This window comes from Rosa chinensis, chromosome 2 (assembly GCF_002994745.2).
Source record: "Rosa chinensis cultivar Old Blush chromosome 2, RchiOBHm-V2, whole genome shotgun sequence".
Taxonomy (NCBI): domain Eukaryota; kingdom Viridiplantae; phylum Streptophyta; class Magnoliopsida; order Rosales; family Rosaceae; genus Rosa; species Rosa chinensis.
The window spans coordinates 28947287-28969391 of record NC_037089.1 but is presented as its reverse complement, the minus strand read 5'-3'; the positions used below and the strand labels follow the sequence as shown (position 1 = coordinate 28969391).

The 22105-nt window shown below is 38.7% G+C and overlaps 2 protein-coding genes and 1 pseudogene across 6 annotated transcripts; 1 reads left to right on the top strand and 2 right to left on the bottom strand.

Annotated features, from left to right (window-relative positions):
• Positions 1-2861: 2861 nt before the first annotated feature.
• LOC112184059 lies at positions 2862-4432 on the top strand (annotated as a pseudogene).
• Positions 4433-5678: 1246 nt separating this feature from the next.
• LOC112187144 (ABC transporter F family member 5) lies at positions 5679-11119 on the bottom strand. Of its 4 annotated transcripts, none has more exons than XM_040513732.1 (9): positions 9957-11118; positions 9181-9522; positions 8518-8658; positions 8215-8394; positions 7923-8078; positions 6981-7082; positions 6751-6879; positions 6177-6281; positions 5679-6087 (listed from the first exon to the last, which is right to left on the bottom strand). In XM_040513732.1, the coding sequence occupies exons 1-9, from the start codon at positions 10854-10856 to the stop codon at positions 6070-6072; spliced, it is 2073 nt and encodes a 690-aa protein (XP_040369666.1). In that variant the 5' UTR covers positions 10857-11118; the 3' UTR covers positions 5679-6069. The 4 variants fall into 4 exon arrangements, with proteins under 4 accessions (XP_040369666.1, XP_024181575.1, XP_040369668.1 ...); XM_024325807.2 differs by having other exon boundaries at positions 5679-6074; positions 9957-11116; XM_040513734.1 differs by lacking the exon at positions 6751-6879 and having other exon boundaries at positions 9957-11119.
• A 1081-nt stretch (positions 11120-12200) lies between these two features.
• LOC112183311 (UBP1-associated protein 2A) lies at positions 12201-17608 on the bottom strand. 2 transcript variants are annotated; one of them, XM_040515385.1, is made up of 2 exons: positions 16004-17608; positions 12201-14980 (listed from the first exon to the last, which is right to left on the bottom strand). In XM_040515385.1, exon 1 carries the CDS (start codon positions 17488-17490, stop codon positions 16015-16017), a length of 1476 nt encoding a protein of 491 aa, XP_040371319.1. In that variant the 5' UTR covers positions 17491-17608; the 3' UTR covers positions 12201-14980; positions 16004-16014. The 2 variants fall into 2 exon arrangements, with proteins under 2 accessions (XP_040371319.1, XP_024177418.1); XM_024321650.2 differs by lacking the exon at positions 12201-14980 and adding an exon at positions 15186-15563 and having other exon boundaries at positions 16004-17607.
• Between the last annotated feature and the right edge of the window lie 4497 nt (positions 17609-22105).

Genomic DNA, 22105 nt, shown 5'->3' with positions numbered 1-22105 from the left:
TCGAACTTCACACGTTAATTTTCAAAGCGGAGCTCCGCTCTGGATTGGATCTCTATATATATATATATATATATATATATATATATATATATATATATATATATATACCTCGAGTAGATGACAAGCATAAAGCAAAAAGCATTTTGTTCGATTTGAATGGAGGGAAAAGGAAGAAAATTTAATGAAGGTCCTGATATTGAATGACACTAATTCTAGAGGTTAATTGTTTTAGTTATCTAATTCAATAGATCAATATAGTGACTGAAAGTTATTCAAGTCTTTCATTAATTATTTTGTTCGACAACTTAATTTGATGAACCATGTCTTGTGTCCACTTGTTTTTTTTTTTTTTTTTTTTAAGCAAATAAAGGTTTAGGCGATATTAGATTTTCATTAGCAATCTTTGTGACTAGTGCCTACCCTCCCCAAAGAGAGATGACCACTACACCTAGAAACCCACCACCCTTCCCCTTATTTAAACTAGTCTTTATTGACACATGCAATGCATGTGTTAAACAGTTTTTATTTTTACTTTTTAGAGGGGAAAAAAAATTACTTCTGTAAGGTATGGGCAGTTTTATCTGTAGATAGTGGGATTGGGAAGTTATATATGTAGAATGTGGGATGAGAAGTTATCATTTCCTACTTTTTCTGAATTTTTATTTTCATTTATATTTTGTTATTTACCATAATATCCCTTATATATTAAAGACTATTTTAAATTAAACTATAGTTTAAGGATATTTACGTTATTTCACACCCACTTTGGCTGACAAAGTGGGTTCTCTTAATAATAGTATAGATTTGTTAAAAAATAAGAAGAAAAATAGCAACTCAGGAAGGGACCAAACCAAAACTGCCTACAAAGCCAACAAAAAGAAACAATCTATCATAACCGAAATTGAGGAATACCCAATTAGTCACTATTACAATGTGATAAAATAAAAGATGGAGGAGCATCCTACCACACCATATTAGGAGAAATCATTCCATACCTTATTAACTTAGTAAAAATGTGATACACGGAAAATCATTTGAGAAATCTAGTACAAGCAATTGAGCCAACTAATATGAAGTTGCTTTAGGACCAACAACGGAGACTTGATATATATAATCCAGAATAAGAGAATGGTCAACTTCAAGTCATATGTGCTTCCAATTATGAACCCATGCCAACTCAATTACCTTATGTACATACCTCCACTAGTATGGAGAATTTGCTACGTCACCGAGCATAATTAACACTCTCTTAGTGGGCCCATGAGCCATGGTGGGACCCGACCGCATATACATATCGTTGCCTGACATCCAAGCTAGCCCGTGGTAGTCGGAAGTGGCCAATATCTCGTCGAGCAGCCACATTCCCGGTCTTGCCAAGATGCTTCACGATAAGTGTTTGTAGATTAGAAAGGTGACTTTGAGTCCCTCATTGAAAAACAAGTGTAAGTGGGGAGGCTCCCTTATGAAAGGGACCTCTTCCCACTTAGGTAATTATTCAATTACATTCATTTGGACCCAAGGCCCAAAACTCATATGTTGCAAATGTGAAAGTGGACGTCGTCTCCACGCGCGCTAAGATGGTAGACGAACTACTATGCATCGAGTTTCTCTCTCCCTCTCTCATCTAGATGTTAACATTAGCGCCACATATGAGAAGCTGATACGAAGGCTTCACTTGTCAATCATAGCTCATTGCCTAGCCCCCGTCATGCATAAGCTAGGCAAGCTGAAGCTAACAACAATCATAGCTCATTGACACGCCCCTGCCAAAATAAAAAATAAAAAAATTACATTGACAGGTGTGATCTTTTCTTAAACCTATCAATTCAGTGGCGGAAGCAAAAATGAGAAATGGCAGGTGTGATCTTCAGATTAACTGAACAATAAATAAATTGCAGAGAACTCAGAGAACTATCTAGTAGTCTCTGCCTCACAAGAGACAACTCATCAAACATGTTGGGTGCGCAAATTGACCTAATTAACTCCGGAAAAAAAATATATATATCATTTGCGGTGCGTCCGATCGCCATTAAACATGTCCCAACGTCGTTACTCATACAGCAACAAATGGTGTTTTTATCTCTTCAATCCATTGTTAATCATGCACTCCTAAATTACCATTCAAAGTTTCAAACTGGATTTTTCAAGTTACTCAATGTCATCTTAATAATCACGACCACCACCATCCAGCTAGCTCAGGCAGCGCCTTTTGGTGTGTCCTTCAACTTGAAGCAACCGATCGAGTGATCAAACTCAACTTGGTGCCTGTAGGGATGAAATGATTCACACCCAAGTCAACGGCTCAAAACATTCTTCCAATATCTATTTAACTATTAATGATTGATCAGTATTACATATAAGACTCATGTATTACTTAAAAAGTCATTTCTTAAACAACAAGCAACCAAATGATGGGAGCTCACAAATCTCTTTGCACGAATTTGGGTACTAGGAGACTCCCTGGACTGGTGTTTCACATATAATACCACAAAAATGAGAAGAGTACGTGAACATCAAATTAATTAGTTAGTCTATTTCCGGCGCAGCTGCTTTCTTAATATGCTTTCCATGTATATGCATCCATTTATGCATATATATTAGTTTCTTAAAACCTACGATACCATATTTTTACATATAATATATAAGCATATATATATCAAACCTAGCTAGCATGCATGTATATGTACAGATAAACCTGCATATAAATTCCCATAAGCCCTAGCTTTCTTCTTCAACTCCTTCCACCAACATCAATTTTACTCCCTTCTGATCTAATTTAATATCATTCTCTCCTAGTTCTTTACTAACTCTTCCTCGATCTTACTCCCTCTTAGGCATAAAAGAAATCAAGGAAAATGAAAATGACTAAGCTTACAAGTTGTTTTCCCACTGTTGTATTCATTTTTCTGCATATTCTATACCAATCATTTGCTTTTGGTGATGAGACGACTACGAGGACTTATGATGTTCTGAAGTTTGGAGCTAAGCGCAATGGTGTAACCAATTCAACCCAAGCTTTTCTTGATGCTTGGTCTGCAGACTGTGGCTCTGCCGCAGATACCACTGAGATATATGTGCCAAAAGCGGAGGTTTTTGCTCGGCGCTATTGCCTTTAAAGGAGAGTCATGAAAAAGCTCACATCACTTTTCGGATTGATGGAGTTAGTGGGGTAACCATTGTTGGAGAGCACTCGATGCCAAGGGCTCTTCCTTGTGGGGAAATTAAGTAGCGAAAGCAGCAATTGCCCTAATGGAGCCACGGTGAGTAAATATACATGCAGTAAATAAATATTGCTTATGTTTTCAGTGTTGATATTGGTACTAATTAGATTAAGTGTATATAATTGCAGACTTTGAGTTTTACAAACTCCAAGGACATTAGAGCTGAAGGACTAATGTCACTAAACAGCCAAATGTTTCACATTGTGATAAACGGCCGCCGAGATGTACTCATTCAAAGCGTCAAAGTCATTGCCGCTGGAAATAGCCCAAACACTGATGGCATCCATGTCCAGTTTTCCAGATATGTTGCAATAGCTTCGACACCTCCATCAAAACTGGGGACGATTGTGTCTCTATTGGCCCCGGCACCAAGGAATTGTGGATGGAACGCATATCATGCGGACCTGGCCATGGCATTAGGTAAGTTAAAGTCCGTACTCCGCATGCGTATACATGTAAACATTATGTTCATATTCATTGAAGTTATTTTTCTTAAAGCAGTGTTATTCGGATTTTCAACCAATGTATTCTGTGTGAAGATACTAAGGCATTGTATTTTAATTGTTGAATGACTTTTTGAGAGTGAATATAATGGTAGCTCCTGATTAAAACCCTTACTGTTAATGTTGGCTAATTTGTTTTGTGTCTGTGTCTGTGGTGAATGCAGCATAGGGAGTTTGGCCAAAGACTTGGAAGAGGAAGGAATCCAAAATGTAACACTGAAAAATGCGATTTTCAAGGGTACTACAAATGGTCTCAGGATAAAGTCCTGGGCAAGACCCAGCACCGGGTTTGTGCAAGGTGTCCGATCCCTTGATGTTGAAATGATTAATGTCCAAAACCCCATTGTAATTTACCAGAATTACTGCCCACACAACCTCAACTGTCCTGGTCAGGTAAAAAGTTAACTAACTTGATTATGCTCCAATCTGTAACTTTGCTAAAAGTGTTGAATATAAGAACTAAAGTACTTTGCCATCTTATATCAATAGGTATCAGATGTCAAAGTTAACGACGTGTTGTACCAGAACATTCGGGGGACATCAGCAACAGCAGTCGCCATAAAATTTGATTTTAGTGCAGCAAATCCATGCAGTGGAGTGAAACTCGACAACGTGCATTTGACTTGCCGGAAGCAAGTGGTACAATCAGATTGTACCAATGTAAATGTAAAGAGTGTTGGCACTGTGCAACCAAGCAGTTGTTTGTAAAGTTCATGGAGTAGATAGGACGTGTACATATATATGCAGATGCATATTGCAACATACTAGAGGGGGTATCTTTAAGTCTATGTAATTCTGTTATGCAGACGTGTCGTGAATCCAATTGGTCTGCGAAGAACAGTTAGTTAGGATTATTACAGTATAAGTGACTGTGCATTAGTTTCTAACTTCTTGTGGTGTAATTTTCTCATCTGCTTCAATTTCACTTTGTTTCATCCAAGAACTTAAGAAACATTGGAATCCCACATTGGAAAAAAGTACAATATTTAAAAGGATGCAGTTGTTGGCTTGGTGTCTTCATTTCAGTGAAGACGCCCCTAAGCCTTTCGGGTTAGAAGGGCAAACCCCACTTGATAAAGGTTGGTAGCATCATAAATTTGGATAAGCCCTATGAATTAGAAGGATAGGGCAATCCCCACTTGACAAAGGTGGGTAGCATCACATTGTTTATAAATCAATCAATAATCAATCTTTTAATGCTTCAGTGTAGTTCACAAAATGAATTCTTGATCAATTTTCTATTTCAATTAACTGACTCTTACTAAAATTAGATTTGTTTGGTCTTTACATGCTTTGAAAATCATACGGGTTTCAGCTCCTCTCTCGATACTCAAGTTGCTTAGCTCCTCTTATTGATATTCCAAGACTTAGATGGTCTAATAATGTATCTCTTCAAATATAGTTAGGGTTTCATAACCTAAAAATTGAAATAACTTAAAATCAGTGATTTTTCTAAATTTCTATTCAAACATCTCTCTATACGTCATTTCTTAATATATTATCTCTTAAGCCCATAAACTATTAGTACCATCTTTACTGATCAACACAACCAAGCCACCCTTTTTGGTATCTCTAAAAAGACAACTTTAATGCGCATCTAGTGTGTCTTCTGAGGGTGAAGAGAAAGAGGGAAGGGGTGCTCGCTCTTGTAGATTTTCTGAGAAGATGCCCACGTTGAAGTTTTCAATAAGTATCCAGTATTTATAGACTGGTTTTGTTATAATGTGGTCAAAGTTGGGATTTAATTTTGTATCCCTGAAATACAAACACAAAGTTTAGCTGCACGGGATAAAAGAACTGAACTAATTGGAACATCATAACAAAGTACTAATCTATGTTCAGTATCTCTTTTAAAAAGATCTTTTTCCTCTTTTTCATCTAATAAGTTTTTTTTTTTTCACAAAAATAAAATAAAATAAACCTAATCAGGTTTGCTCCATATTGCTCACAAGAGGATCTGAAAATTCTGGTAACAAACGAAGACTGCGCAACCAATTTTTCAAATGTGAGCAACAAATTTACAGATTCTATGCAATACAATCAAACCCTGTATTCCTGCTCTCATGTGGGTTAGATTTTATAAGCACGTAATTGTGTTTCATATTCTGCGATTAATGAGCAAAAAAGCAGATGCTTCAGGTACAGGATTTCTGGTGCAGCCTCACTTGTTCCTGGGAGTCTATTAATGTACTAACTCGTATATACATACATGATCGACTAGCTGGTAAAGTGGGCCTCTTCGAAATTAACTACTTTAATTCCATCTCTTAGCGTTCTTTATTCCTTTCGATTTTGCCTTTGCTTGCTGGAATGCCTGCATCTTTTGCTTCTTCCGAGCTTCCTTTTCAGCCTACAATGATAATCTAAGCAAGTTAATATCGGATTGGCACAGATTACTGCACTAAACAAAACATAGAAATTTCTTTTGGTTTCATGATGGAAGCATTCTTACCTTAGACATCTTTGATTTGGCTTTGACTTTAGGAGCCTTCTCCTCAATCTCTGCCTCACGCTCGAGCTCTCTTTCCCTAGCATCTAGATTCTTCTCTAGATAGTACTGCACATCATGAAATTTCATGGTCACAATCACGGATTTAATAAGCAACTGCATAATTGATTTCAGTTTTGAATGAACTCCAGACTCCAAATTGAACAGAACTGCTACTCTATAGGAATATTTTTGTCTGCTGAGATTGCAGATAAAAGATTGGATTAAATAAACAGATCCCATGCTTTCCACATTGCAATTTTCACTTCAATACTTTAGCAAAGTGAAAAATTTATGATCATCCTATGACTATAATTAAGGGCAAGTCATCAATCTCTTAGTTCTGCCAATTCTCAAATTGAAATATTTCAATAATGCCTGGTGTTGGCTGCGTTCCATAAGCAAAAAGCTGTTATATAATCACCAATTTTAGCTTGGTTCGTTTTTATAACAACTTTTTTAAATAAAATAAAAAACAAAAAGATTATCCAGACATCACACACTTTCAGGCCCAAGTAAGCTGGTACAGACTACTTACATTGTAATTGCCTGCATAATCTTGCAGTCTTCTGTCTTTAACCTCCACTACTCTATTAACTATTTGCTTTATAAAGTATCGGTCATGAGAAACTGTGATAACAGTGCCTTTGTACTCATTTATTGCCTCCTGAAAGAACAATTAGGAACGAAATTGCAGGTAAGTGATACTAAAGTACTATAAACCATTTATTGTGGAAAACAGAAGGGAAAGAAAAAGGTGGGAAATACCTCAAGCATCTCTTTTGAAGGAATGTCCAAGTGATTTGTGGGTTCATCCAGAACTAGCAGAGTAGATGGCTTTACCATGAACTTGCAGAAGGCAAGGCGTGCCTAACAAAAGTGAAAGACAAACTGTTAAACCGGACAGTAATTCAGCCTTAATTGATTCTCAAGTGAGAGACAGATTCTTTTGAAATATTGACACATTAGCTTCCATGTATAGTGAAGGCATGTTGTATTTAAATAAAAAAGTGGCAGAAACAATGGAAAATGCAAGGAAGTTCAAAGCATTAGACAGCAGAAAAGTTTAGCCTCAATGGGAGGAGAAAACGATTATACAAAATTGACAATGTAATAAAAATACTTATTCACAAAGAACTGATGAATATCATTTGCAGGACTGTAATCATATTACAACAAGTATAAGGCCTGTTATGACGGTGATGACCTAGCCGGTTAAAGTGAAAAGCTCATATATTATATAAACCACATGCTTGTGAGAAACTAGTTTGAAAGAAACCATAAATGTTACTAGGATGGGATAAGTGTCAATAAGTCCCTACATCTAACTTCATCTTTGTGTGCAATAATTATGACCTAGACTCATGTCTATGAAATCATTGTGCCTCGTTTGCATTAATTTTTTTTCTTAAAACGTTACTTGTATTATCTTGGCCTGGTCAAAAGTCACAATTTCTTTGAGAGGCGAAGGCATGCCAATGAGAATCATGAATGATTAAATAAAATTATTGTGCTCAATAGGACTCTGAAAAACTGACAGTTAACACAAAAGATCTCTATATAAATTAAAATCACTGAACTAGATGCAGAGTCAACATTAGTAGTTCTGAACAGAAAATTCTGAACAAAGCATGTTACACATATCCCATAAAAGCTAAGTCATTAATAAGAATTTTATAGAGAATAATAAATAAAACATCTTTAACTTACCTTCTCACCACCACTTAAGAGGGAAACCTTTCTATCAAGCATATCTGCTTTGAAATTACAACGACCAAGGAGACCCTTTATATCATCAAGTCTCCAATCCTCTGCTGCTTCTTCTACTGTCTCAAGCACTGTTTTATTTAAATCAAGTGCCTCAGCCTAAAAAGACATGAACATGGGTCAACCAACAATATAGTCTGACAAGGAAATTTACAAATCCAGTTTCTCTTTTACCAAGACGAAACCGCATGCTATTAGTTATTTCAAAGTAGCAAATAGTAATGGCAGTACACACCTGATTTTGCTCAAAATAGTTTGGTAGGACATTATGCTCCCCAAGCAGAACTTCACCTGCTATTGGCTTCTGTAAACCCAATATTAGTTTCAGCAAAGTACTCTTGCCACATCCATTTGGGCCGATAATGGCCAGTTTCTCTCCTCTTTCAATTGTGAGATTTGCTCTGCTAAACAGAACCTGTACACAACAGATATGGTTGCAATTTAACCACACACTTTGCAGATGAATGTATCTTTTTAAGATGAAAAAAAAAAAATGCCTTGTAGCACTTTTACTGGTGATCAAAATATGTAAACCCACCTTATCTCCAAAGCCAGCTTCCAGATTCTTAAGTGTTGCAACAAATCTTCCACTTCTTCCCCGTTCAGGAAACCTGATCTTCATCTGTTTCCTCTGAAATGGCCTTTCAACAAGATCCTCTTCCTGAAGTTTCTCCAGCTTCTGTTCTTCCCAAGAAAAAATTAAAAATGTTAAATAAAGAATTGCAGGTGGCCAATAAAATGATCAATGTAAATACCTGGTGAGTAGATAATCAATCTTGTTAATGCATACAGACTTGACCAAACGTCAGAGAGATAAAGCAAGAATCATATGTTTGGTATTGTATTATCAATTAATGGGTATGGAAAAAATAAAAAGAATTTAGCAGATGCAGTTTGTTAGCAACAATCTTAATGCAGTTGTACAAGAATGATTGAATGAGAGACTACATTTAATATAAGCAAGCATGAGTAGAAAAAAATCCAAGATGTGCTTTTGTTTTGAAAAGAATATTGTACCCGCCCTTAAGTTCCACAACAGAGAGAAGAATGTAGAGTATGGCAGCTTAGTTGTATTTTATTACCTTGAGAAAGTGAAACAACAAAACTCAACGCTAACCAATTGTCCAGATTAGATTGGTATTTTTGTTTCTTTTAGAATTTTAAGTAAATCAATTTGCTACACAGATAAATCTCAATGTACCTTTCCAGCAGAAGACGCACGGCCAGAATTTGCTCCAGCGCCCAACCTATGTATCAAATCTTTTGTGTGCTCAATTTCCTTCTGCTGCTTCTCCCAAGCAGCATTTTGACTTTCAATCCATGCTGCTTTTGCAATATAATACTCAGAATAATTTCCCTCATACGTCCTGGAGACACCCATATCAGTTTCCACTATTTTTGTACACAATTGATCGAGAAAAGCTCGGTCATGAGATATGATAACCATTGGCACATCTTGCTGATTGAGATAATCTTCAAGCCACTCAATGGTGTCAAGGTCAAGGTGATTTGTAGGCTCATCCAGCAGTAGTAAATCAGGGTCCTGAAGATAAAGCCATTATACTCTGATCAACAACTAAACCAATATACATTTTAAGAGACACTGCTAGCCACTTCCACACAATGATTAATAAATCTCACAGATTAAAAATGACAACAAGCTAGCCCAAATGCAATCATGATAACACTGCTCTTTAGAGTAACCACCTTCAGATTAAGCATGCATCATATGGCTAAAGAAGCAAATATTACTTGAAATAGCATCTCCATTATCAGAAACCAAGCAAGCAGTTTCCTTATTGACCACAAGTAACAATTCACCATGACACCTTTTTGGTAATAACACACTACAGCAAACTACGATAACAAGCACAGAAAGCATGTTGAAAGTTGTTCATCTAACCATCAAGCAAAACTCCAAGCTATAACTCACATTCCAACGACTACATTTTTCATCTGAAAGCACAAGCTATATACCTGAAGCAAAATCTTGCCAAGTGACATCCTCATCTGCCAACCACTACTAAACGAAGCCACCAGCCTATCCCCATCCTCGGGCGCAAACCCAAGCTCCGGCATCAACTTACTAATCTTCGCATCCACCATACTCAAGTCACACTCCTGCGCCCGATTCTGAAGCTTATCAAGCTCATCCAAAAGCCTCCCCATCAAGTCCATATCCTCCACAGCACTCTCCAACGCCTTCTGCACCTTCTCCAGCCTCTCTGCCACCTCCATCTCCTCCTTAAAAGCAGTCATAAACTCCTCCCTCACTGTTTTACTCATCGAAACCTCGAATTCTTGACTCAAAAAAGCAATCTTCATATTCGGTTTCGCCTTTATCACATTCCCCGAATCCGGTTCTTCCAAACCAGCAATAATCCTCATCTGGGTTGTCTTCCCTGCCCCATTCACCCCCACCAATCCAACCTTCTCCCCCTTCTTCACTTCCCATGTCACATCCTTCAACACAGTCACACCCTTATAGCTCTTCCTCACATTTTCAAGCTTAACACCAGAAGAAATCCCGGAAGCCCCAGAATTCGAATTCTTCTTCCCACGTTTACGTTCATTATTCCCAGTCCCGGAATCGTCCGAGAACAAAGACTCAATGTCGTTCTCCTCCGCCGTGGCCACCGGAGTTTCGACGGCCAAGGCCGGCAACCCAGTTCGTATCTGGGAACTGGGTGTTCTGGGTTTGAATAAAGTAGTGGTTTTGATGGAGTTGGAGTTAGCTTTAGTGGATTGGGCGGCGATTCGTTGCGAGAGGGAGCGGAGGCGAGAAGGGAGAGAGGTGGTTCGGGCGTCGAAGGGGGCGGAGCCGGCGAGGAAGGGGGAGCGGAGGTCGAGGCAGTGGAGCTTGGAGGCTAAATCCATGGTGGGTCTGTGAGAAAAAGGGAGGGAAAGTTGAGGGAGAAGAGAAAGGTGGAGTCTTTTTTTTTTTGGTGTGTGGATATGGATTTGGGGATGGTGGAGAAGATAGAGCGTCTCTCTCTGGTGGTGGTGGTGGTGTTGTGTGAGAGAGAGAAACTACTCTCTGGGGATGAAGGAGTAGAGAGGTTGAAGATAGTGGTGAAATGTGTGGAGGTTTAAAGCCATAGGAGAACGTACAGTAGAGACAAAAGGGGGAGAAATTTACAGGATAGAGATGGCAAGAAAATGGAGACGTTTTACGGTTTTGGGGGGTTTTAGGGTCCCTATCACATAACCAAATTTTATTTTCTGAAATTTATGTAAAGGATGGTTTTGGAGCCTCTTTTGTGGACGTGCAAAATTGTGGTATTGTTTCTGAAATTTATACACAGGAGAATAATATTATAGAAGAGTAGAGTAGATTTGCAAAATTGTCATATCATTTATGCGAGATATATCGTTCAACTAATTCTTATGTTTCAACAATATCTGTGTGTTTATCGATGATCAAGTGTTACGTAAAATCTCTTAAATGTCAAAACATTAAAATTAACTGTGTGACAATATATTTATCCGTTGGGTTATGGATGGGTATTTTATAAAAAATTTCTATTGTATTAATATACTTTTTTGTGATTCCTAGTGAAGCATATGATTACATGTTGGAGCATATACGCAGTGCGTGTGTTGAATGTATGCTGAGGGCGGACAATTTGTAACTAACTTTCTATATTAACATTTGGATGGTATTCTCAACATTATGATTGATGTGATTTACGTTATGAAATTTACACTAAACCACACAATAGAAGGAATAATTCCTTTGAATTTCGAGGGAGGATTAACTACACCATACACTTGTGTTCTTGTAAACAGATGAACCAAGAGAAAGGTCATTGACAAGGACTCATTGTTGTAGTTTTCTTCAAATCTAATATTATTCCGTAAACCAACAAAAGAAGAGAGTGAAAGAAGAAAAGTCTGAATAAATTGGCGCCAAGAGAAACTATAACATAACGATAACGCCCTCAGCATCAAATACCAGATTTCGTGGTGCACATTCTGCAGCAAAGATTTTAAGAATTTGAGACCGTCCTGTCATTTAGTGCCACGTGTTATTCAACCTGTGAGTCTCCTCGAACCACGTTTATACAAAACGAGACACTCCCACAGACTTTTGTTTTCCAGTTTTGCCCAAGGAAAAATATTTTTGCTCCATAATTATTCTTTTATTTAGGTCAAATATTTAACAGCTCACTAAAGAGACGCTTTAAAAAACTGTAAAGAACAAAGGCATTGTTAGAACGATTCATTCCAAATTTTACGGCAGCTTGATTACAATCTTTTTTCTCTTTTTATTTCAAAACTTGCTGATCAACCTAAATCATAAACCCTAAAACTCCACTTTCTCATATATCAAACACCGTATCTGAATTTACAGTTGAACACATGGCATTGCACGATTACTGATCAAACAGTTGCCTTGGCTGGTCATCCGTCCGGATTCTATTGCATCTCAGGGTTTGGTGGCACTTCTGTAAGCTCTATGGAAGACCACGTTGCCCGAATCTCTTGCAACCGCTCTAAGTACATGTAAGGATATCTCTCTGACGGTTGAAAACGTAGGGAGGCCTCATTCACCCGATTCTTTTGCTTGCAACAGCGTTCATTTTGAGGATATCCATGCGCGACTTGAAAATATACACCGACCAATATCCTTGGAGACTTTGCGCAAAGTCTGTGGAGAACCTCATATCGGGATTCTATTGCAATTGCTCTGAAAGAAGCTTTCATTTAGCACTTCTGCCAACCCTACAGAGGACCCCATTTCCCGATTCTATTCCAACCGCTTTGGTAGTACTTTTACCAACTCTGACCTTTAAAATGAGGGTTTGGAAGTACCTCTGCCAATTCTCAAACCTGATCCACAAGTTCATTTTGACGAGATATTTGTGACTGTTGGAACATAAAACCAGTACCTTTTGAAGCCTTCATACTTGGCAATACTCTGTTCTTTTCCATTCTACTCTCTTCCCATTTGTTTTCCTTTTTCAATTATTCAATTTAAATGTATTATTTGCCGACCTTGGACCGACCTTAACAGCCCGTTTGTTACTCCTTCCATGCAACCAAATTCCTTGATGACCCACCAAAGATGTGCAATTTACATTTCCACACCTGGAAACATGCAATGACTCTTCTTTCGGCCTATTACAATAGGAACTTAGACCAGTAACCAAAGATCAACAGTGATTACTAATAGGACACAAAGATTAAGTAGCTTAAAGTACCCAAACAAAAATCACAAAAAAAATTCCACAACAAACAAAGAAAACAATTTTGTTCAAATGAATTTCACTTAGATTGTAGCTGCAATCTTTTAATAAATCCCAACAAGCATAAAACAAACTATTCCACCTACAGAAAGGAGTTTACAAAACATTCAAGTTTAGTACTTCACAACTTTTTGAAGGCTAGGATGCCAAAATTGAAATAAGATTGAAAGCAGCAAAAAGTTATCTCTTCAAGTTTTTAAATTTTGCTAGGAGCCTAGCATAGAGCAAACTACTCTACTTACAGCGCATATGCTGAAATCCAAGCCTATCCTGAACTCAATAGATGGAAGCAACCCCTATGCCGGAGACCCAAACCCAGGAGGCATTTTTATTTGACACCCATAAATCCAAGTGTCAAGACAAAACAAATGGACAGAGCAAAACAAGGAGATACCAGACAACTGAATCTGCATACTTGATATTTATTCTATCAACAGGAGTGAGGGAGGTCAGGAATGACACAAAAGATGCTACAATTAACAGCATGCAGCAACAGTCAGGTAAGAGAAGAACGAGTTTTTCTTCTCTTCTAGGGACAGATACAGTTGAAAAGATAATTTTTCTTTCTAAAAGATCACAAGTGATTCTCTATAAATACAAGTTGTCAAAAAGAGTTTTTCTTCTCTTCTAGGGACAGATACAGTTGAAAAGATAATTTTCCTTTCTAAAAGATCACAAGTGATTCTCTATAAAAAAAATACAAGTTGTCAAAAAGACGTGAAGATAGACATGTGCAACTACTTAATTACGGTAGTATTCACCTGAGTAATAAGCCACTAAATCCCCAACACTTTCCCAACAACTGACCAAAAGACTTGAAATGAGTAGAAAAAGTTTAAAAAGAAATGAGTATAAAAAGTTTAAAACCACCATGTCAAATAAGTAAAACCACTCTTAATTCACATTCAACAAACCGACCAAATCAGTACAATGACAAAATAAAAAATGTAATACTAAATGGAGACTCAAGCTTTTCTGGCACAAGTGGTGGACAGATGGGTGGTCGTTGGTTCAAGGCAAAACAATAACCCAGACGTGCCTAAAAAACGCTTGTTCAAAACAGCCACCTTGATTAAAGAATATGATTTGAGTGGTTCAGGTGTATGCCCTGACCAGAGCAACCAAAAGCAAAGGACAGAGAAATGACAAGATGGGGGAATCTCATGAACCATCTAATAAGGTCATGTTCTAATCTTCATTCCATAAAAGTCATCAACAAACTAGTTGCTCAGAATAGTCAATAAGTCTGTCATCTATCAACTTGCAAATGGGTCTCATCAATCAAGATGATGATGATGATTTAAATGGGAAAACTCAAAGGCCAGCTGCTAACAACATTATTCTATCTAGAAGACTCCATACCAGCTGCCAATGACAAACTAATTTTTTGGGGAAAAAGAAAAAAACCTTTCAACATTGAATTATCAAAAAAAAAAAATTTCCATTTTGTTTAAAAAAGAAAAATGGCCAATATATAGATGAGTCATGGTGGCTTATTAATATGGGGGAAATACTTTTGCAATTCAATAACAAAAACCACCATATAACACCAGGGAATCCCATATCACAATGCATCAGAAGACTTCAAGATTTTTACAATTTTTCCTACCAAGGAATACTTCTTATTTATCACTAATCTTTGTGAATCAGAATTTCAAAAGTAGATGAAGGTCTGACCAACTTTTTCCATCATTACAGATGGCAAATAAAGCCATAGTAGTAATTATGGCCGCTCAACCTGCATTAAATTACCTGCCATTGGGATGCAATATTGTAGTAAACAATAAGATCATGTTGTCATATAGAGAGAGGCTTGTTTGAAATCTGATGGTACTCAACAATTTCACACTATATCACCAATCAGTGCCAGTTTCCAACAAAGACATATTTTCGAAATATCAATCAAAGATGGTATAGATTAATTTGATTAAAAATTGTGGTGATAAATCACAAACAATTATTCAAAACCAAGAAAAATCACTAAAAGAGCATTAATACAAACCAATAAGCATTATAGAAATAAAACTACATAACAAGTTCATTTAATCCATAGGATTGGAAATCTAAAAAGCATTTTGTTCAACCTCACTGACTCCATGAAATACAGACAGGTTTATAAGTCAATTTCTCAAACTCTTGAGCTTTTAAACAAATTAAAAATAAAAAAAAACTACAGTACTTTGAAGAGCTAGAAGAGGAAGGAAAAAAAAGAGGATAAAACGGAAATTTCATTTGACAATTTTAAGATTCTGCTCTTTGTAGCAACCATCAGCTCCTTTTAAACTTCAGAAGAATCACCAGACCAGTAAAAAACACTGATGCACCTATGTTGAATCTGCACATTTAATAAGAAAAATGTGAAAAACATTTTAAAAGAGATGAAAGGTTTTGAACCCAGAATCCCTTTAAAGAGAATACAAGATTGAGTTCAAATTCAAAGAAAGAACTAGTTTCAATATTCATTTATTTATATTTGACACAGCACTATCAAATGGCTGCAAAAATGGTAAACAACTTTCAAGAGAAACTATCCTAGTAAGAGGAGGACAAAACAAGAACATATTAAGTAAACGCAATTACGGAAATTCTAAAAGCATCAATCAACACTACGCAATAGATTGAAATCAGTGCCTTCTACCCTTCAAATTTCTAAAAACTCCACCATTTTCCTAAAAAAATATGTTAAACTATACAGTGCAAAAAAGACTGTTTTATTTTTGTGCTCAAGTGGGCGATTTACTAAAATCACTAAGAAAAAGAGTAACTTTGCCATACCTCAGGGGCATCTAGTGCCCCGTGTATGGAGCACCACCATATTGCCCAAGACCATGTGGCCCTCTTCCTGATCCACCTTGGCCCAACTGTGGGTTGGGGTAGCCTCCCTGCAATGCCCCTTGATTTCCATAGGTTCCCATCATTCCAGGACTTATACTTGGCTGATTGCCATACCCACTTTGTATTCCATGTGCTCCACCAGGCACACCAGGGTTCACACCTTGCGCTCCCAAAGTCCCAAAAAGATTTAGGCCAGCCCCCTGTGTAGCAAGCAAAGCCAGGGCCTGTCCAAGCGCCGGGTTCAACGCCTGGGTTGATGCAGCCCCCTGGTTAAACCCAATTCCAGCACCTCCTGGGGCCATCATATGGCCAGGTCCCGCCGGTGCTCCGCCACCAAAACCGGAATTCTTATTCCTATTGTGGTGGTGCTGGTTCCCATGCTGAGACTTAACCGGCTTGGGACCGTCAATTGCCTTCTGGCAGTGCAAAATGTGCCCATCAAAATTCTTGTGCGGCTCCTCCAAAGCCCTCTTTGCACTCTCTGCCGACTTGTACACAAACAAGCAAAACCCTTTCGGCCTTCCAGTGGCCTTATCCAACCCCAACGGCCCTTCTTCAATTTCTCCAAACCTCGAAAAGAACATAAGCAGCTTCTGAGGATCTAAATCCGCCCCAACATTGCTCACATAGATCTTCCTCAATGTGTACTCCGAAACCGGCTGGGCCGGGGGCACCGCAGCAGGGCCAGGGGCAGTAGGCGTCGCCGCCGGGCCCAACGAGGCCAGCTGGCAGGCAGTCATCCGATTTCCGATCTTCTTCTGCGGCTGCTTCAAAGCTTTCCGAGCCCCGGACCGCGTCTTGAAGAGAATGAAACCATAACCCTTGGACTTTCCAGAGACCTTATCACACACAGCCTTGCAATCCTCAATCTCACCGTACTCCGTAAACACGCTGGTTAGGGTTTCGGCGGTGGTGTCCCACCCAAGCCCGTGGACAAAGATCTTCCGGTGGATCGGATCCTCATCCGCAACCTTCCGGATCCGATCCGACACATCACGGTGGCTCTCCGCCGCCTCCCTCAGCAGACTCACCAGCTGGTCCTTACTAAACGGCTCCAGAAGATCCTGAATCGGCTCGTCCTCATCATCCTCACCGCCACCGCCGCTACCGTTCTCCTCGCCGCCGGCCACGGGTTGAACTGGATCCACCGCCGTCGTGGTCGTCGTCGTCACGGTTACAGTCTCGGTGTTCTGCATGTACTCAACGCCAGGCTCTTCCTCAACCTCTTCTTCCTCCTCGTACTCCTCCTCCTCCTCCTCTTCCTCCTCAGCCTCTTCTTCCTCCTCGACCTCGTCTTCTACCTCCTCGGCCGGTTCGTTTTGGGGCTTCGGCTCCTCGACAACCTCCGGCTGCTGCTGCTGCTGCTGCTTCTTAGCCGGCTCGGAGGCCTCGGTGGAGTTGGAATCGAGCTTTCGCTTTCTGGCCATGGAGATCGTGGTGGTGGCGTCACAGAGAGATTAGGGTTTGTTTTGGGTGGAGGGGGTGAGTGGTGACGGCAGCCGAATAGAAATAGAGAGACAGAGATAGCAGATGATTGAGATTGGCAGGGTTATGATGACTAACAAGTATGTCGGGGGTAATTTGGTAATTTAAAGGAGAAATAATAACCTTTAAATGGTCCTGGGCCTCTGCCTCTATGGCTCTAAAGAGTAGGTTTTGTGTGTGGTTCATCTTTCACTAGTGATCCATGAGTAGACGGGGACCAATTTCTTTTCTTCTTTTTTTCCATCTTTCCAATAGAGGGAATCAATTTTAAGACTACATCCATTATTATAGAGAAAAATATCATCGAGTCAGCTTGGTCTGGATACCACAATCTTTATTTGTGCCAGATTTTTCTCAAGTACTATTTTCTCAGTTCTAACATTTCGAAATTTTTTTTTTTTTTTTTTATGTTCTTTACTTTAAGAAACAGTGAAGAAGAGTAGTAAACTTAATTTACCTTAAACTCTTTTGAAGATTGTGGAAACAGCTTGATCCCCCGTGAGCACCGGAAGACGACTGCAATTTGTAAGACGGCTGTGGGGAGTTTGACTGCAATGTTAAGGTCTTACGATTGTGACAAGAAAGATGATCGAGATCTAAGATGAGGATGTGATCATAATATAGAAGAGACGTTCGAACTATGATAACGGCTGCTAGATAGAGGCTTAAATATGAGAAATTTGCAAATAAGATCTATAACCATTAAAAAAGGAGAGAAATAATGTTCATATCTTCAATTATAAAAAAAAAACAATATCACAAAATGAAGAAAACTCATATTCTCTTAAATTATATAACTGAAGCAATTACTATCATTTTGTTCAAGTAAATCCAGAATATATGTCTAGCCCAAATTCTAGGTTACTTGACCTAGTTGTAATAGGGTTTAGAATTAGAGATATTTTCTGAAATATTCATAAATATTCGATTAATTGTACAATTATCTTTCCTTGTACATTCAGTTATATAATTTAAGAGAATATGAGTTCTCTTCATTTTGTGATATTTTTTTTTTGTTTTTAATTGAAGATATGAACATTATTTCTCTCCTTTTATCCCTCTTTCTTTCCCTTAATGGTTATAGATCTTATTTGCAAATTTCTCATATTTAAGCCTCTATCTAGCAGCCGTTATCATAGTTCAAACGTCTCTTCTATATTATGATCACATCCTCATCTTAGATCTTGATCATCTTTCTTGTCACAATCGTATGACCTCAACATTGCAGTCTAAAAACCGGTCTAAAAGCTGCTAAACCGGCCTGCAGAAAAACAAGCAGAAGAAAAAAAAAATAATAATAATAAAGGAAAATAAGGCAGCCCAGAATCCCACTGACACATCATCACTGGGACCCACTGCCACATCATCACGAGGACCCACTGCCATGTCAGTAACCGACCCCACTGCCACATTAGCACTGGTCAACTCCAGTCAACTTTCCTGCCATTTTTTCTGTCAAATTTTCCGACGACCTATTTCGATGTATTTTTTACTAAAAATTTCCTTTTTTGAAGTTTTTATTTCTTTTCTCTTTTTTTTTTTTTTTTGGAATTAATGAAAACTTCATTAATAATACCAAAGGGAGTAAACCCAATGGGAGGAGCCCAAAGCAAGGCCTAATTACAAATAAACCCAATAAGGAAAATTACACTCAACCATAATCCACATGAACAGGGCAAAAGAGTGTAACCCTAAAAATTTAATAAAACATCATCTCCTACAATAATAACACAGCCGCCACCCAAGTTATCCTGCACAGCCACCGCTGCCGCCGCCGCCGCCAGGAGCCAAGAGGTCACAAGAAGTGCCAAATCGAAGGGATGAGAACCGATAAGCCGCTGCCAATAAAATCCCAAAACAAAGATCCATACAAAACCAAAGTTTAAGGGGATGAGAGAATAGAACCAACACCAAACATTAACTATCTCTACTTCACTAGAGAGACTCAAACCAGAGAGGAAACGAAACCACCGAAATGGGACAGAAGCCAATAGCAAAGAAAAAATCCAATGGTGAATGGGAGGTGAAACACCCACGCGTGAGCACCCATACTCCTCTAGGTAAGTGTTTCTCACTTTCAAGCGGTAGTCACGACAACCTTCATGGAGCAGGTCTTTGGTAGAAGGAGGGGAGCTGATGTGAGGTACTGGATGGGGGGGATCATGGATCTGAAAATGTTTTGAGATGGTCGGCAGAGAAAGCAGGAACCAGGTCCTCTTGAACTGAACATATGTCAGCAAAATCACCACAAAATGGGTGTAAATCACCACAAAGGGTGTGAGAGAAGCAGGGCAAAACGATTAAGAACAAGGGAAATAAGACAAAGAGAGGCCAAAGAGAAACCACCCCAACTCTTAAGCCGTCAATCTAGATCCGGAGGGATCAAGATCTAGGCAAGAGAGAAGGGGGAGGGGGAATGGTGTTTTCAGATTTGTTTTCTCTCTCTAGATTTTCTCTTCTTTTTCTCAGGGACTTGCAAACTCCCTTCTTCTACCCCCCTTTCTTCATCATAGGGGAGACATAATTAAGCCGAACTGTGGGGGTGTTCGTGCTCATTCCAAACTTAGAGCTTGTTGAGATCTCCAAACTTAGAGTTTGTAGAGAATTTATGATCGACCACTTACGTCGTTGTTTCGATCTAATCCAATACCTCTTGGAATTGAATTTCTTAGAAGCGATTACGCTAAGAAATTCCTAATTTCTTGTAAGCGATTACACTAAGAAATTCCTAATTTTTTGTAAGCGATTACACTAAGGAATTTTATATGTTTTCGTGATAGCTTTTTCGCTCCTAAACTAACATTTTTTCTTGTTCTCTTTCAGAATGAGTAACCTGAACAAATTGGACTTTGCTCCATTGGGAACAACTGGCTCTGGATATCACAGGTGGGTTCGTGATGTCCGCCAGCATCTCAAGGCCGATGGAATCCTGGATATGATTCTCCAGCCTAGCCAGGACGTGCTAACTGTTAAGCAAGCTCAAGCTTTGGAAGCAAATAGAGCAGCCTTAGAGGCAAATAAGGCGAAATTCATCATCCTAATGACTCGTCATATGGATGATTCGCTCCAGTACGAGTGTATGAATGAAGAAGACCCCAAAAGGTTGTGGGTCTCACTCAAAGAAAGATTTGGCAACGTCCGTGACTCCCTGCTTCCTGACCTAGAAGTGAGATGGCATAGCCTCCACTTCTGTGATTTCAAGTCAGTTCTTGACTACAACTCAGAAGCACTTTGCATTAAATCCTTAATGGAATTTTGTGGTAAAGAGATCACATATGCTATGTTGATTGAGAAGACTCTCTCTACCTTCCCTGTCTCTGCATTGATGGTTGCTAAGAACTATCGAATCGATGTTACTGCAGGACGGATCACAAAGTTTCATGAGCTTATTGGGGTTATGAATGTCGCTGAAAAGCATGACAACATCCTTGTGAAGAACTATAATTTGAGATCCGTAAAAATAGAGCTTATTCCAGAATCCAATTATAGTTGCGCCCCTAAGAGAGGGCGCCAAGAGCGAAACTCTAATCTTAGGGATACTTCTGGACGTTCTGGTCCATATAATCACTCTACTTGGGAAGGTAACCGCCAAAATAGGAGAACACGGAGCCTAATAGGTCAACATGGAAAGAGAGAAGGAGGCAACACCTCTGCCCATGTTGGTGGGGCCACCAACACTAGGAGCCATTTAAATGAAGCTTTCAAAGTACCTCAATCAATGGAGTCTGAGCGAAGAGATGTATGTTCTTAATGTGGAGTATCCGGTCATTGGGCACACATTTGTAGAGCTCGTGAAGAAATTCTCACCGCCTACAAAGGATATTGTGAAGCAAGAGAAGCTCACTATGTGGAACAAGAAGATCAAGAAGATGATCTAAAGTGAAGGGTTGAAGACTACAAATCTGGTTGGGATCAATAGATCGCCAATTCTGTTCAAGTCTTTATTTTTCCAAGAGATGTAATAGGCAATTGTCATATACTTTGTAGTAAATGCCATTGGTTTAATTTTTCTTCACATAGGCTCATCCAAAATAAGTATGATGTCTTGGAAGATTTTGAGATAAGTGGTACTTAAGTGAGCTTTGCTCCACCGACATCTCTGTACTCACCTGGTCATATTTATTTTGGAGTTACCGAAAGAAGTCAAACGACTACCTTTGTTTTGCATTAGCTAGCATTTGGATTAGATTCTCCTGATGGTTAAGAGACAATAATGTACTATGTTGGCTTATGAATAAAATTTCAAGTTCTTTTCATTATGACTCCATTTTGATTCAGAGCATATTACTTTGTGACTACGATGGATAGGCCATCAGTATTAATTCAAGGACATGGAATAGCCCAAGTTCCTCCTACCAAATGGCACCTTGATTATTATCACAGAAACTCTCTACGCTCCTAGGGCAAATCGCACCTATGAATAACCAACGGATTCCATGCAAAATACATGTAGAGAACGAAAATAAGTTCCTTTGCAATACCTCTAATGATTGCAAACAAATGTGCATCTTAGAGAAGTTTATGTGTCTCTCTAGTGGACTCTATGTTACTATTCAA